At 50.2% G+C, this 16,357-nt stretch overlaps 2 protein-coding genes across 7 annotated transcripts; both read right to left on the reverse strand.

The window, feature by feature from the left end:
• Nucleotides 1-361: 361 nt before the first annotated feature.
• LOC102569363 (zinc finger protein 436) lies at nt 362-10,121 on the reverse strand. Its single transcript, XM_019482393.2, has 7 exons — nt 9,964-10,121; nt 9,399-9,528; nt 9,204-9,293; nt 8,807-8,933; nt 4,585-4,701; nt 3,030-3,119; nt 362-2,238 (listed from the first exon to the last, which is right to left on the reverse strand). The coding sequence occupies exons 2-7, from the start codon at nt 9,522-9,524 to the stop codon at nt 941-943; spliced, it is 1,848 nt and encodes a 615-aa protein (XP_019337938.2). The 5' UTR covers nt 9,525-9,528; nt 9,964-10,121; the 3' UTR covers nt 362-940.
• A 1,969-nt stretch (nt 10,122-12,090) lies between these two features.
• On the reverse strand, nt 12,091-16,321 carry LOC106739708 (general transcription factor II-I repeat domain-containing protein 2-like). 6 transcript variants are annotated; one of them, XM_059732499.1, is made up of 2 exons: nt 16,230-16,321; nt 12,091-14,291 (listed from the first exon to the last, which is right to left on the reverse strand). In XM_059732499.1, the coding sequence occupies exon 2, from the start codon at nt 14,280-14,282 to the stop codon at nt 12,486-12,488; it is 1,797 nt and encodes a 598-aa protein (XP_059588482.1). In that variant the 5' UTR covers nt 14,283-14,291; nt 16,230-16,321; the 3' UTR covers nt 12,091-12,485. The 6 variants fall into 6 exon arrangements, with proteins under 6 accessions (XP_059588482.1, XP_059588481.1, XP_019337941.1 ...); XM_059732498.1 differs by having other exon boundaries at nt 12,091-15,828; nt 16,232-16,311; XM_019482396.2 differs by lacking the exon at nt 16,230-16,321 and adding an exon at nt 15,912-16,190.
• Between the last annotated feature and the right edge of the window lie 36 nt (nt 16,322-16,357).

The raw sequence follows: 16,357 nt of genomic DNA on the forward strand, positions 1-16,357 counted from the left end.
TTATGTACTGGGAGGGGATGGAGGAGGCAAAGCAGTGGAGCAGGTGCTGGGGACATGGGTTGTGCCCACATGGCTAGCTCAGGCAGGCATGAGAAGCTTTTCAAACCTCCTCTCCCACTGCACCAGCAGCTCTAGCAAAGTCCCTGTCATCAATATAACTCTGCCAGCAGAGGACAGTGCTGCTCTACTTCAGCCCAGGTCATCTGTGAGGCAGTGCAGCCAATCTCTCCACTGGTCCAGGCCACATCTACACTGCTGGGCATGGCTACAGGCAACAGGAGAAACTGTAATGCTGGGGGCCTGAGTCTCCCCATGGGAAGCTGCTTTCCTGGCAGTGGCACAGAGAGAAACCCCTCCCAAGGAAGGCTGACAACAGCAATTTATTTATTAGATTCACATATTGCCATAGCCAAAAGGCTCAGAGTAGCTTACAATAAGCAGCCAACACACAGGATTCCTCACACAATATTCCAGAATGCAAGAGCTCCAACCCCCTGCTTAATGCAAGCAAATGCTGCTACAGATCCTAACCACCACTTTCATCCAGAGACAAGAGACATTTCTGAACCTCACCCTCATGCTCCCCTCCTAACTACTACCGCCACTGCTCCCTTCTCCCCCCAAGCCTGCACCCCATCTCCAGCAGAGCAGCTGCAGCTATAACCCCCCCCACCCCACGACAGACCCCCAACTCCTCCTCCCTCCTGCACAATATTAAGTTCCAAAGAAGTTGAACACAAAGTAAAATAAATGGTTTCTGTGTCTGCCGTGGAGCCAAGCCATGCAACGGGGCATCCTTAGGTGCAACACAGACAATTGACCCAGGAGAAACTAGGACCCACCTAGCACAGTCCTAAGCTTATTTGTATTCTCTGGCCCAGATGTGACTTGTAAATCTAACTGTGACCTATTTAGACTCCTGGCAGACCACCTTGCATCCTCATGACCATGCAAACTCAGTGCCAGAGGAATGAAGAGACAAGGTCATTTCAGGACAGGCACTGGACATTTTCCTACAGGGCACAGGCTGCAGGGAAGAGGAGGTGGTGGCAGAAACGGACCCATGCGAGTCATGAGGGGCTGGTCCATGGGTTCCCTGGTGGTTGGTGAGAGAGGAGCTATGCCGGAAGCTGAGCCCACACTGCACACAGTGGTAGGGCTTCTCCCCTGTGTGCAGACGCTGGTGATCAGTGAGGGAGGAGCTATGCCGGAAGCTCATTCCACACTCGGCACAGCCATATGGCTTCTCTCCAGTGTGCACACGCAGGTGGTTGGTGAGAGATGAGCTAATCCGGAAGCTCATTCCACATTCATTGCAGCAGTATGGCTTCTCCCCCGTGTGCACACGTTGGTGGTTGATGAGGGACGTTCTGTGCCTGAAATTCCGTCCGCACTCACTGCAGCCATACGGCTTCTCCCCGGTGTGCAGGCGAAGATGGACACGCAGGTAAGATAGGTTGTTGAAGCTCTTCTGGCACTGGGGGCAAGGGTGTGGCTTCTCCCCTGTGTGCACACGCTGGTGGACACGGAAGTAGTATGGGTTATTGAAGCTCTTCCCACAGTCCCCACAGTGGTGCATCCTCTCTGTGCTGTGGACAAGCTGGTGCTTGGCAAGTGAAGAGCTCTGGGAGAAGTTCTTTCCACACACGGCACAGTGGTATGGCTGTTCCCCAGTGTGCAGGCGCTGGTGCACACGGAGGTAGGATGGGTCATTAAAGCTCTTCCCACAGTCCCTGCAGTGGTATGGCTTCTCCCCTGTGTGCACACGCTGGTGGACTTGGAGGTGGAATAGGTGGTTGAAGCTCTTTTCACACTGGGTGCAGCGGTATGGTTTCTCCCCGGTGTGCACACGCTGGTGGACGCGAAGGTGGTCCAGACGGGCATAGGTCTTCCCACACTCCAGGCAGAGATGGGGGCGCTCCCCAGAGTGTGTTCTTTGGTGCTCCACAAGGCGGTATCTGTACCTGAAGCTCTTTCCACACTGGCCACAGGAGTGGGCCAGCACTTTACTGTGAGTCCGTCCATGCAACTCAAGCTCCTGTTCATCACTAAAGCTCTTTCCGCATTCCCCACAGATATATAACACCTCCCTGCTATGGATGTTGTCCTCATGGCTCCTTGGGGGTCTCTGCACAGGGCTCTTTTGGGGCTCAATGGTTTTCTGTGCGCATTGCATAGGGAGCTGGTTTCTAACTGGTTCAGGCTCCTCCTCAGCTGGGTTCAGTATCCTGGCACCTGCTGGATAGAGAAGACAACCAGAGATAAGCTCCTGTGCACAGCTATTCCCCTGTCCCAAACAGACCGCAGAGTAGGGCCAGGTCTAGGCACTTGAATACTCAAGAGGTCAAATGCTAAGTGGCCACATTGCAAGGGATGGAGGAGCAGGTCAATGCATGAATTCACTAGTACCCTAGTACATTTCAGTTTCAGTTTCCCAGTGGTTCTGTCCCAAACCAAAACCCAGTCTAAGCAAGGAGAACTACACTGCTTTGGATTTCTTAAAAGGAGACACAGGTGGCATACGTGCACTAGCAAATGATCGGACTGGTTCTATGCCAACTAGGGCTGAGGGTGAGACCAGAGGAAGAATGAGGCTCTCTAAGGGCTCGTCTATACAACAGCACTGGGGGGACTGGAGAAGAGTCCTGCCACGCTTTAGACTCAATAAGTGAACCTGTGAGCCTGCCTGGGGCTCCTCCCCAGTACTTGCTCATCAGTTATGAGCCTTTGGCAGTCCTAAGACTAGTACCTGACAACAGGTCTGAAGTAGCCTTGCTGGCAAACTTCCAGGTCTCCTGCATCAGCAGGCAGGGGTGTGTGGGGAATGCTGAGCATAGTTATCTCTGGGATACAACATTGCTGCTGTGGTATAAGCAAGCTCTAAGGGCTGCTAGTCTTAGAAATAAAACCCAAATGATGTCAGCCCTTGTCCCACAAGGAAACATTTCTGAAAGGGGAAGATTAGAAGCCAGGCCTGATATAAGATTTCTAGCTTTCCATTCTGGAAGAATCAAAGCTCTGCTTCCTACCTGCGTGTAGAGAAGTGCCTGATCTGAGGAATAAATCCATGGAATTTTCTTCTTCTAACAAGTACCAGGTGTCCTCTGTGTTAGAAGAACCTGCAACGGAACAAAGACTTTGGAGGTTAACTTCCATGTGGACTCGGGGTCTCTAGCCAGTTAATTGAATCTAAAACAGCAACCCAGCCACAGATTCAGGCAAGCAGAGGCATGATTAAATGAGCTAAGCCACAACACGTGTGTAATAATTTTGTGGATGGCTTCCATGACCCCATTAACTGAATGTGTGGCAGGGTCCCAGCAGTATGTCAGGGCTGTGGGATGGGTTCCAATACAGATTCAAAGCTGCGACCAACAATCAGTCGACTGTCAGCCTCAACCCCGAGACCACACCTGTTGACTGGACATAGGTGGGGAGTCCTGATTACCCCTCACCCCTTTGGCTGTGCTGGGAGTGTCACTACATTCCACCTCCCAAATCCTCTGATCACAAAAGCAGCTCAGTCTGAATCATAATCATTAGAATGTGAGAGAAGCAGATAGTGAGGGACAGTTTCAAGGGAGTTAAGATGCAAAGGCCAGGGATCACACCCCATGCTAATAAGGTGACCCTAGGAAATAAAAATGGTTATAGGCCATAACTCAGTTTCCCTGCTCCCTACTCAATTGGCCAAAAGATCCTTATCTTAGAGAAACAGGTGGGAATACAGAAATCAAAACATGAACTGTATCTAACTCCCCCACACCAAGACAGAGGGGCAGGAGTCTGAAACTTTCCTTAAACCCTGTGGACGGATTCTGAGGGCCCTGAGACCTTGCCACCTAGCACTGAGAATGTCTTTGTATTCTCTACTGGATGCAGCTTCTCTTGTTAACATTGCCTGACTGATCAAATCCCAGTAGGCAGGAGTATAGTTTGGAGAACTTGCTTTGGCTTCTCTTGCCTTCTTTGAATAAAATAAAAGCCCCCAGAGATATCTTGGGTATAACAACACAGATTTCTACTTGCCAGGGCAGGGGAGCCCAAGATTGTGATCTTGGGCTCCCCTTCCTCTGGAAAGTAGTAATGGCATGACTGGGATCTGATCCCCAATCCCAAAATCTCATACCCTGCCATGCAAGTGTAGCAGGACAGGAGGCACAATTGTTGGGATCAGGGAACAGAATCTGTTGTGCCATTAAGTGAATGTCTGCCAGGGGCCATACACCTCATCATGCCTTATCAGAGGACTCTGTAGAGGTAGGGGCACCTTGAACTGGAGTGTAGCTGTTGGCCATCCTATAGAGATCCTCATCAAGGTGCCCAGGCCTCAAATTCCAGAGAAGGGGTTTATTTGGATTTCATCACCCAGCAGCCCTAAGAAGGGAATCATTGTCTGTGCCAACATCATTGAATTGCAAGGACTGGGAACACGTACATGCCTTGACAACACAGATCAGGGAAAGCTGTCCAAGGTCAGTGCCTTCGGATGGCAGCTCAGAGCAGGTTTGCAGGGTTCTAGCTCTCCCCATCACTGGTTATGAGTGCTCAGGCAGGGGTAGGGGGATGATAGCTATGACTCACCTGGGGACAGGCCTTCAGACCACGTCCTTTCTCCATGACCCTCATCCTCATAGACCCAGAGCTCCACCTCCCCTCGGTGGATGCGGCAGATCAAGTCAGGTGCGGGACCTTGATATCCTGTTTTGGGGAAGTGCATGAAGGGTAATTATGCTTGGTTACTCTTCACTCAGTTCCCATTTGGGATTTGAGGAATGGGTCCAAAGGACTCAAACGTTCTGAGGGGACCTTGAAGGAACAGGGAAGGTGGACATTTAGTATCAAGAAGGCACTCCAGGCAGAAGCCTTCAATAGATGATGGCTTTTGTTACCCAGAAAAACAGAAGAATGGATGTATGAGATATAAAGCATCAACCTACTCAGAGGTATCTAAAAGGTATAAAACTCCTGGTAGCACAACAGAAGGTGGGCAGAGGCCCAGTGATCTTTGTTGGGCCTTAAATTATACTTAAATCATTCAAAATTAAAATAAAGCTTTATAGTCGCTGCTTACACTGTTCAATTATCATTTAATTTTTACACTTAGCATAAGTCGACTCCATATACTTAGTGTAGGTTATTTTCTTAGCATAAGTTAGAACTATTTTTAATATTTTAAAGGTCATGCTTCTCAGTTTACAAGTTAATCTATTTTATAGTTCATACTTAAAGGTTTAGATCAAAAAAGTTGTAAAGCAGCACATAGGCCTCCTAAAGGTTATAAAATTCCACTATATTTGACGTTTAACATGTTTCTGTTTGTGGTATGAATGTGGCACATGTGAAATAGTGAAAAGAAGAAAGCACACCTGCAACAGGCAGCAGACCTGAAGTCAACGGCCGAAGATGCATACAGATAAGGCCAAGGTGAAGAAATCCGCCCACGACATCTGATCAAACCAAGACAACAGCTGACATAAAGGAGCAGCTAACGTAAGAGGTGGCAAAGAATTGCTGGAATAAGTATGGGCGAGATAGAGTCCTTGGGTGATAGCTCTGCAAGAATAGAGTCTCAATATGCATGTCCAACAAACGCCCGGCTCCATTCATCTTCACACCTGATTTGGCTGGCGACCAAATCAAGTTGAGCAACTGAACATAGTAGCATCTTGCAGAACAACTTTTGCTGCTATAGTGTGTGTGTGTGTGTGTGTGCGCGTGCGTGTGCGCGTGCGTGCATGCAAGTTTAACATAGATATATAAGAACATAAGGTATTCTGTACTGCATGAGAACAATGTATTAGTAATGATTTAGTTCCCCTCGAGGGTGGGCTAACAAAAACAGGAGTCATCATTGACTCCAAGATGAACATGGGCCGACAATGCGAGGTCATGGTCGGCAGGGCTAACCGGACCCTATCGTGCATCCACAGGTGCATCTCAAGTAGGGCCAAGGAAGTGATCCTCCCCCTCTATGCGACACTGGTCAGGCCACAGCTGGAGTACTGTGTCCAGTTCTGGGCACCCCACTTCAAGAAGGATGTGGACAACATTGAGAGGGTCCAGAGGAGGGCCACCCGCATGATCTGGGGACAGCAGAGCAGACCCTACAATGAGAGGCTATGGGACCTGAACCTGTTCAGCCTTCACAAGAGAAGGCTGAGGGGGGACCTTGTGACTATCTATAAACTCACTAGGGGGGACCAGAAGGGTTTGGGGAAGACCTTGTTTCCCCTAGCACCCCCTGGGATAACAAGGAATAATGGCCACAAGTTGTTGGAGAGTAGGTTTAGATTAGACATCCGTAAGAACTACTTCACAGTTAGGGCGGCTAGGATCTGGAACCAACTTCCAAGGGAAGTGGTGCTGGCTCCTACCCTGGGGGTCTTTAAGAAGCGGCTTGATGCCTACCTGACTGGGGTCAATTGGGCCCAGTTTTCCTCCTGCCCAGGCAGGGGGAATGGACTTGAAGATCTACAAGGTCCCTTCCGACCCTACTTCTGTGATTCTATGATTCTAGTTTAGCAAGTCTATTGTTATACTTCACTAAACGCAGCGTATGACCTTGTGTCCCCCTCGCCCCTGGCTCTCCTCAGAGCAGAGAAAACGTGTGTTCTCTGCTGCATGCACCTGCTCTTGGTCATGTAGCCCGATTGATAATATCCCAGGAAACCAGACTCCAAGTTCAGAGGAACTTCCATTGTTTTCTCCTGTACTTTAAAGATGCCTTACTGAGAGTGCAGGAACAAACCATCCTGATGTGCAGGAAGACTAGTATGTATGGCAGAAGACCAACTTGGCTTAGTAGGGAACTCTTCAGTAAACTAAATCACAAAAAGGAAACTTATAAAAAGTGGAAACTTGGACAAATAAGTAGGGAAGAATATAAGAGCATTACTTGGACGTGCAGGGATGAAGTCAGAAAGGCCAAAGCACAACTGAAGTTGCAGCTAGCAAGGGATGTGAAGGATAACAAGAAGGGTTTCTACGAGTATGTTGGTAGCAAGAGGAGAATCAGGGAAAGTGTGGGACCCTTACTGAACAGGGGAGGCAACCTTGTAGCAGAGGGTGCAGAGAAGTCTAAAGTGCTCAATGCCTTTTTTATCTCCACCTTCACAGGCAAGGGCAGCTCCCAGACTACTGCATCTGGCAGCACAATTTGGGGAAGAGGTGAGCAGCCCACAGTCCTGAAAGAACACGTTACAGACAACTTAGAAAAGCTGGATGTGTACAAGTCCATGGATGGGATACACCCAAGGGTGCTGAGGGAGTTGGCTGATGTGATCGCAGACCCATTGGCTATCATCTCAGAAAAAGTCATGGCAATCTAGAGAGGTCCTAGATGATTGGAAAAGTGCCCATATTTAAGAAACAAGAAGAAGGATCTAGGGAACTACAAGCCAGTCAGCTTCACCTCAGTTCCTGGAAAAATCATGAAGCAGATCCTCAAGGAATCCATTTCTAAGCACTTGAAGGAGAAAAAGGTGATTAGCAACAGTCAGTATGGATTCACCAGGGGCAAGTCATGCCTGAACAACTTGAAATAACCCAATTGCCTTCCATGATGAGGTGACTGGCTCTGTAGATGCAGAGAGACTGGTGGATGTAGTATAACTTGATTTTAGCAAAGCTTTTGATACTGTCTTCCACAACATTCTCACAGGCAAGCTAAGGAAGTATGGGCTGGATGAATGGACTGTAAGGTGGATAGAAAACTGGCTGAAGCATTGGGCTCAGAGAGTAGTAATAAATGGCTCACTGTCTAGCTGGCAGCTGGTGTCAAGCGGAGTGCCCCAGGGGTTGGTCCTGGGGCTGGTTTTGTTCAGTGTCTTCGTTAGTAGACCTGGTAGATGGCACAGAATGCATCCTCAGCAAATCTGCAGATGACACCAAGCTGGGGGAAGTTGTAGATATGCTATAGTGTAGAGTTAGGATTCAGAGTGACTTAGACAAATTGGAAGATTGAGCCAAAAGAAATCTCATGAGTTTCAACAAGGACAAGTGCAAAGTCCTGCACTAGGATGTAACAATCCCATGCACCAGTACAGGCTGGGGGCTGACTGGCTGGGCAGCTCTGCAGAAAAGGAACTGGGGGTTACAGTGAACAATAAGCTGAATATGAGCCAGCAGTGTGCCCTTGTTGCCAAGAAGACAAATGGCATACCGGGCTGCACTGTTGGGTGTGTTACCAATAGGTCAAGGGAAGTGATTATTCCCTTCTATTAAGCACTGGTGAAGCCACATCTGGAGTACTGTGTCTTGCCCCCCACCCCCCTACAAATAGGATGTGGACAAATTGGAGAGTCCAGAGGAGGGCAACAAAAATGGTTTGGGGGCTGGGACACACGACTTATGAGGAAAGACTGAGGGAACTGGGTTTATTTAGCCTAAAGAAGAAAAGACTGAGGGGGGACTTAATAGCAGCCTTCAACTACCTGAAGTGGGGTTAGACATTAGGAAGAATTTTCTCAGTAGGAGGGTAGTAAACCACTGGAACAGGCTACCCAGAGAGGTGACTGAAGCTGCATCCTTGGAGGTTTTCAAAACTTTGGCTGGGGTGATCTAGTTGTGGCTGGTCCTGCTTTGAGCAGGGGTTGGACTAGATGACCTGCAGACCCTTCCAACCCTAACTTTCTATGATTTTATGATCCTGGGTGTAACAACTTGATCAATGACAGCAGTGGGGAGAAACCAGATTTAAGCCAGCAGCTCAAACTTCATGAGAAGAGTATAATAAAAACTAGGAGAGGAAGGGGATATTTCTGAACTCCCCCAGCTCCAGGGAAAAGCAAGAAACAGAACTTACCCAGAGAAACAAGGGCTTGGTAATTCCTCAGCATCTGGTCCTGGTAAAGCATTTTGTCTCTGTCTTCCAGCAGCTCCCACTCCTTCTGGGTGAAGTACAGCGCCACGTCCTCAAAGGCCTCCTGGAGCTGCAGGCACAAGCAGTACGCACTCAGTCCCTTCTGCTCCAGCCTCATCCAGCCCCCACAATCCTGTGCCTTCCTCTGCACTCTAAGGATTTGCCAGCCAGGTTACACTGGACATGGATGTGAAACATCCCGCCGCTCAGTTGGTACAGGTTCCCCAGAAAAGCCCCAGGTGTTGACACAGCACAGGGTTTGTTTATACTAGAGGGAACTGATGCTCTAGCTAAAGCAGCAATGATCCTAGGAATTAACTATTTTCCCCTAGACACCTACCCAGGGAATACCAGGGCCTTGCAGGGCAAGGTCAGGAGTCTCCTCCTGCAGTTGTGGTGGACAACACTTTGCTGGCCTCAGTGTGAGCATCTGTTGACATAAATAGTTGCTATGAATAGTTTCACATGCAGGACATCACACCCAGGCCTAGAAACAAGAAGGACTTCGGTGCCCCCGGAACGTATGTAATCTTACCAGAGCCGGGGCTGCCGCAGCCATCCCTGCTGTATTCCCGGGAGGAGGGGAAGTGAAGGGCAGGGGCAGAAAGGGGGGACGTGAATCTGCAGTGGTCTGGGCTTGACTGGCGCAGGCTGAACTCATCGACCTGGAAACAGGAAACGTAAGAGAGCGAAGCATCGCAGTGCCACGCGCAGGGGCTGCTCGCCAGATCCTGGAATCACAAAGCATCTGGATTCCCTCGGGCACCAGTCACAGCCGCAGCCCGGAGCAGCAGACAGCCCCAGCTCGGGGGCTGGGACCCATGTCACTGCCCTGCGACTTGTCCCAAACGGAGCTCCCAATGGATCTCCCTCCAGGGTCCTCAGGTGCACCAGCGTGGCGCTCCCCGCTCTACCGCCCGGCGGTGCCGGTGCAGCTCTGTCCCTCCACGGCCCCGGGCCGGAGGGACCCGCCGGGCGTCTTCGCAGAGATGCCGCAGCTCCTCGGCGCCGGGCTCGGCGCTCCGGACCCCCAGCTCCTGCAGGCGGCACCCGCGCGCGCGCAGCGGGACCAGGCGCCGGGGCCTGACGTCACCACGCACCGCGGCCCACTCGGGCGGCGGCCCGCCTCTTGCGGGGTGGGGGCCAGCCTCCGCCGCTCTGGTAGCCCCGGGGGACGGCGGCTCGATGGTCGCTCCGCTCCTCCTACCAGCCCCGCCCGGGGCCGCGCTAACCCGTTCCTTCCCGGGCTACCGCAGCGGCGTGTGCCCGGGCACGCGTGCAGGTGTTCTTCAGCATTCCCGCGTGCACGTGTGCGTGCCCGTGGGCTCGATCACGTGTGCCCCCGCGTGTGCGGGTGGTGGGGGAACGTGCCTGTGCGCCTGCGGACGGGGCCTGGCCTTCGTGTGCTTGCCCGCGTGCACGGGTGAGCGTGCGTGTGGCTGTCGGCCTGTGCGGCTGTGTTCTGCATCCGTGTGCGCGTGCACGTGCACGTGCCATGTCCCCCATGGTCCCCGGGCCGGGGGGCACCTCCGTGACGCATCCCAGGTTCCTGTTCCCGGCAGCGAGGCGCGGCCCAGAGCCCCTGCCCTCCGGCCCCTCGCGAGCTGCAGACACGCGGGTCTGACCCGTGCCAGCACAACGGGGGCCCTGCTCGCGCATCTGTCGCCAGGACAAGCCCCTTCAGCACAGGGAAACCCAGCCCCAAGCGGGTGTGGAGACCTTTGGGCAGGGCCGCCGCCTGGCTGAGGGAACAGCCTCCTGTCCTCCAGCCCCCCGGGACCTCACACTCGTCACTGCGATGGGGCAGGAGGCAAAGGCCGAGGAGGGGCCCGGCTGCCCCACAGGGAGGGCCTCGCTCCTGCAGGGACCGACTGGTCAGGGCGGGTGAGAGGCGCTAAGGCCAGATCCTGATCCACTGGATAGGGGCCCTGCTCACGTCCCCCAGAAACTGTTCCTGGGTCTTTTTGTGTGATGTGGTTTAAGGGGAAGGAAGGGGCAGTGTCCAACAGCAACTCCGGCGCAGCCCTGAGGACAGGGGGGAAGTCCGGCCAGGACGTGGCTGAGGAGGTCAAACCTTAAGAGGCCACAGCCATGACAGAGCCCAGTTCCTCTTGGACTGTTGCATCTCCATGAGGAAGGATAAAGCCAGGAGCTGCTGCCTTTTGTTTCTGTCTCACTGGTTCAGACTCCCCCATAGCCCCAGGGCTGGTGAGCAAGGAGATGGTGGGGGGTGACTTGGAGCCCAGCCCCAACCTGGGAGCACGGGAAGCTGAGCTGAACGGAGCGGGCATGGCCGGTGACGTCCATGAGAACCAAACGACCGTGTCGATGGAAAGGCCCTCCCTGGTGTGCAGCTCCACAGCCCCTGCACTTCAGCCCAGCCAAGGACACAGTGAGGAGAACATGGGTTTGACCTGGAGGGAGGTCTCAGGTCTGTGATACCATGTCTGTGTCCATGGCACTGGGCCCCCCAGAGTAGTTCATGCAGGAACCATTTCTCCTCATGGCCTCCATGGAGCCCAACACCCCAGAGGCAGGAGGGCAGCTCCCTGGGGCCTAAGGGGAGGGAGCCTTTCCCTTCCCCCCCTGGGGTCTGCCCTGATGGTGACAGGACAAACCACCCCAGCTCTGCCCACCCCTGCCATGGGCAGAGGGGTCGAGTCCCCAGACCAGGGCTGCGCAGCCCAACCCCCAGGGCTGGGGGGCAACTACCACAACTGCCCCTTTGGAAGGAACCATTGTTGGGGGGGGAGTTCCACCCCCAGGGGAGCCAGTCTGGGGTATTATTTTCCCCTCCTCTAAAGACATTATAAATAAACCCCTTCCCCTCACATAGTGCCTCCCTTTCACCCTTGAGGAATTAAACATACTTAAGTGCTGGGGCACTTTCCCAATCTCCTGCCCCCCCCCCCCCCCCATTGAAAATGGTCCCTTTCAGACCTGGGCGAGGGAGAGTGATGTCTCCAGGAGACACATGGGCCCAGGGTGCTCCACCCCAGAGCCAGCATCCTGGAGGGGCAGGGGCAGAAGGGACCTGGACTTCTGCTTCTTCCAGGCTGAGGACAGCAGGGCTGGCATACAGCAGGGGTGGACACCTATTTGGGCTAAAGGGCCACTTAACGAGTTTTGGTGAGCTGTTGAGGGCCGTGCACATAAAAATCTTTCAGAAGACATCATTGTAACAAATTATAGATAAAGAGTAAATCTTATACTAAAAATCAAACAACTACTGTAAAATATTTTAATTTTATTTCAAAAAATATTTTGTGTCCTGATTTATGTTTTTTTTAGTGTATATATAAGTGATTACATGAAGGCTCAAAACAAGTCTTACTCTTGTATATTGAAAAAATAGGTTAAAGAAAAACAAACTCACTCAATGGGAAGGATGAAGAGGGACCTACTGAAATTGTGATTTTTGTGGAAACTGTGATTTCAGGCAGGCTCTGTAAAAAATGGTGGGCTCTGATTTTGGCAGGCTTGCAGGCCCCAGCCCATTCTGCTCGGGCTCTTTGGCCAGATGTGTGGGGAGTTTGTGCCATGCCCAGCATGTGAAAATAGTGGCCAGCCTTGCAATCTGACCACAAAATCAGCCAGCCACATCCTTGAGTTCAGTAGACCCCTAAGAATGAAGTCTTGAATGTGAATTAACCAAAGAATCAAAGTCAGGCATCATCTCTGTTGTTGCTATGCGGACCACTCCTGCAAATTGGTCATCGCTCACTGAAAACCTGAGATTTGATTTACTGACTTTCATCACAGAAAATGTCTGCTCACATATGTACATTGATCCAAACACCACAAGCATCTTCTGGGCATTAGCCTTGATCTTTTGAAAGTTCTGTTCATTGAGAGATGCATAAAACCTAGGAAGCGGCACTAATTTGAACTGCTGTACAAGCAATGCATCACACTGCAGGTCAATGAGCTCAAGTTGGAGCTCAGATGGAGCATTGTCAACATCAAAGGTAAAAGGTGAGGAGACCAGAGACAGGTCATTTTCTATCATTTGAAAATCCTCAAATTGGCGAGACAATTCAGCATGCAAGTTGAGTAGTGACGACATGTACTTTTCCAGGTTTTGATCACAAACAGTTACCTGCTGCAATGTAGGAAAATTGCTGAACTCCTTGTTTCCTATCTGATGGGAGAAAAGGAGTAACTTCATCATAAATGACTTCACACTAAAATGCAACTCATGAGCAAAAAGCCCCTTCCTGTGTAGTCTTGAATTCAGATCATTCATGAGGCCCACAATATCAACAGCAAATGCAAACTCAGAGAGCCAATCTGCATCATTCAGCTGTGGGAAAGCTGAATCTTTTTCTTCTAAGTTCAAAAACAAACCAATCTCAGTTCTCAGTTTCCATACACTTTTCAAAACTTTACCCAAGCTAAGCCATCTTACATTGGTATGATACAGGACATCTGTGTGCTCAGATTCAGATTCCTCAAGCAGAGGTACAAACTGTCTGTGGTTTAATCCTTTTACTCGAATGTAGTTGACCAGTTTTGTAACCGTGTCCATGACAGTGCTCAGTTTTAGAACACTTCTATAGAGGGCCTCTTGATGAATACTGCAATGCAAAAAAATAATGTTCTGTTCTGGATTTGTTTCTTTGACTTGGTCTTGAATACTTTTCAGCAATCCAGTGTGTTTGTCTGTCAAGTTTGGATTTGTGTTGATAGTCACACACACCAATTTTTTCCAATCCACTTCTAATTTTGACATGCATTGATTTACTGCCTCCAATAAATCTTTTCCAGTTGTTGTGCCTTCCATGGACTGTACTGATGCCAGTTCTTCTGTGAGCTCAAAATTTTTGCTGATACCACGAATAAACATCAAGAAATGGGCTGGGTCCTTGACACAACTTTCCTGGAGTGCCAATGCAAAATATGAGAAATTGTTGACCTTCCTCTTCAACTGCAGGTCCAGGTTCTTAGAGATATCCTCGACATGTCTCTCAATAGTTTGCCTTGACAAGCAAATGTTCTCAAACAGCTTGTTCTTTTCTGGGCATAAAATTGTGGCAGAGACAACCAGACATTCTTTTATAAATTCTCCTTCAGAGAATGGTTTGCTGTTCTTGACGATTGTGTGTGCAATCTCGTAGCTTGTTCTCATAATTCCATCTTGTGCCGATTCCATCCTGTACCTTGTTTGCTCTTTCTGCATTCCAGCAACCATCTCCTCAGTTTTCTTTGCTTTTTCTTTGGCAGACAAGTTCTTATATTTGGATGCATGCTTGCTTTCAAAATGCCGATTCAAATTGTATTCTTTGAACACCGCCATGCTTTCTTTGCAAATTAAGCATGCAGGTTTTCCACCCACATCAATAAAAAAATATTTAGAAGTCCATTCTTTGTTGAATATTTGGCATTCAGCATCCACCTTCCTCTTCTTTGATGAGCTCATTTTATTCTCCTGTGCAGTAGTGATATTATATATATATATATATATATATATATATATATATATATATGTATATATATTAGGGATGTAAATATCACTTTAAAGACTACCTGTTTAAACCCGTCTAGTTATATCAGTTAACAGTGACTGATATAATACATACCTACCAGTCAGATCCTGTTCTCTCTCTCTGTCAGCCTCTGGTGTTCTCTGCTCAGTTTTCCCTCTCAGCACTCTTGTTATGAAGTACTTTGACCTCCACTCCTGTCCCTATTTTCATTATTAGTTGTCCCTAGCATTCAGTAACACATCAGTAGAAGCTGCCAGTACTAAAGGGGGCTTATCATTTACTTGGCGGGCCTGGCCCAGAAAATCCCCTACGTGTTAAAAGTCCTGTCAGCCTCTGCTGCCTGTTGCCGTGGGGCACAGGAGCAAAGGCAGGAGGGACCTGGGGTCTGAGCCAGCCTTATGCTCCGAAGACGTTGCAGAAGCCAGGTTCCCAAAGGGACTGGCCACATTCTTGGAGGAAAGGAGTGTATGTGGCTATGGAGCCTGGATGTGGGGGCAACCAGAGCTTTCTGCCCCTTACTGCTTCCCCGTCCAGCAGTGGCGTTCAAGTCCATTCATAATCCCAAATGATCAGACCCTGAGGCTGGCAGTGACCAAGGACAAGTGCAGAAACCCCCTCCAGCATCACCCTCATGCCCAGCAGCTCCACGGTACAGTCTTCTGCCCCAGGCTGCTGCTGCCTCTGTGGCCCTGAGACCAGGGCTGGGCTGCATCTCAGGGTAGATAAAAATCATTGATTTAAAAAAAAAAAAAATTAAAAATCAGATTTAATTTAATTTTTTTTACTTAAAAAAAAAATTAAGATGCTCTTTAAAAAAATAAACCTATATAAAAATAGTTTTAATTTAAGATGCGTTAAAGCTCAAAGATGTCATCATGGAATAGGGATTATAATGTCTAATTATATACTATTTGAGACAATATAGTCATGTAAGCTTTTTAGAAAAAATGTATAAATAGGTCACAACAGACTATATTAGGGGCCCAATCTTATGCAGTTGCCAGAGACTCCTCTATAGATTAATATAGATTAAAGAAAATTGCTTTACCCAATGGGACCCAGTGCTGGGTCTAGATCAGTGGCTCTCAACCCTTTTTGCACCAGGACCCATTTGTAAACATTGATAGCCAGTCCCAACCCGCTGCCCCCAGGCCCCCATTGTGTGGGACGGAGCTGGATGTGTGGGGCAGGGTAGGGCATGTGTAGGGACCCAAGCAGCCCCTTGCAGGCTGCAAAGGCTTTCCTATGGCTTCCTATATTTTTCTCCTTTAAAGGAGAGTCCATTTTTAAAGTCTGTTGTTGACCCTTTCATATATCCTTGCGACACACTTTTGGGTTACGACCCACAAGCTGAGAAACATGAAGCTCCCATTAAATGTCTAGACTGAAGATCCCACTGAACATCTCTGTGGTGATGCTTAGTTTCAGTTCTCAAACGGTAGCTTTGCGTCTCCAGAGATAACATCATTGTTAACAGCACTATATGGAGAGGGGAGATAACAGACCTGATTAGCCCATCAGCCCCCGCATCTTTGCAACTCTCTACAGAGTCAAGCGCTTACCTCTCTCTAAAAGTGCAAAGTTTTAAGAAGTTAAATGAATGGAGGTCATCGAGCGCGCTCTTTTTGTAGAAAACAATGATTCAATCGAGGCTTCCCGACCAGTGGCTAAATCAAACCCACCCTGCTGTCTTCGCCGGGAAAGACACTCCGTCGCCCGCCCAGGCGCCAGGAATCGCCCCCCCCGCCCGGCACCCAGGTGCGGCCCCGGCGGGAGCGGCACCAACACGTTTGCGCTGCACGTGGGCGGCAGAGAGAGACGGCAGCACGGGCCGGGCCGGGCCCGGGGCCGCAGCTGCTGCGCGGCCCCCGCATACCCACACCTGATCCTTCAGGGTCCCGTCGGGAGCGGCCCCCTGCTTCCTGCTCCCGGTTCCAACGCCTCTGCTGCCCAGGGCGCAGCGACCATAGAGCCGCGGTCCTCCCGTGCCACCAGAGCGGCAGCCTCC

Source organism: Alligator mississippiensis, chromosome 8 (genome assembly GCF_030867095.1).
Source record: "Alligator mississippiensis isolate rAllMis1 chromosome 8, rAllMis1, whole genome shotgun sequence".
NCBI lineage: Eukaryota > Metazoa > Chordata > Crocodylia > Alligatoridae > Alligator > Alligator mississippiensis.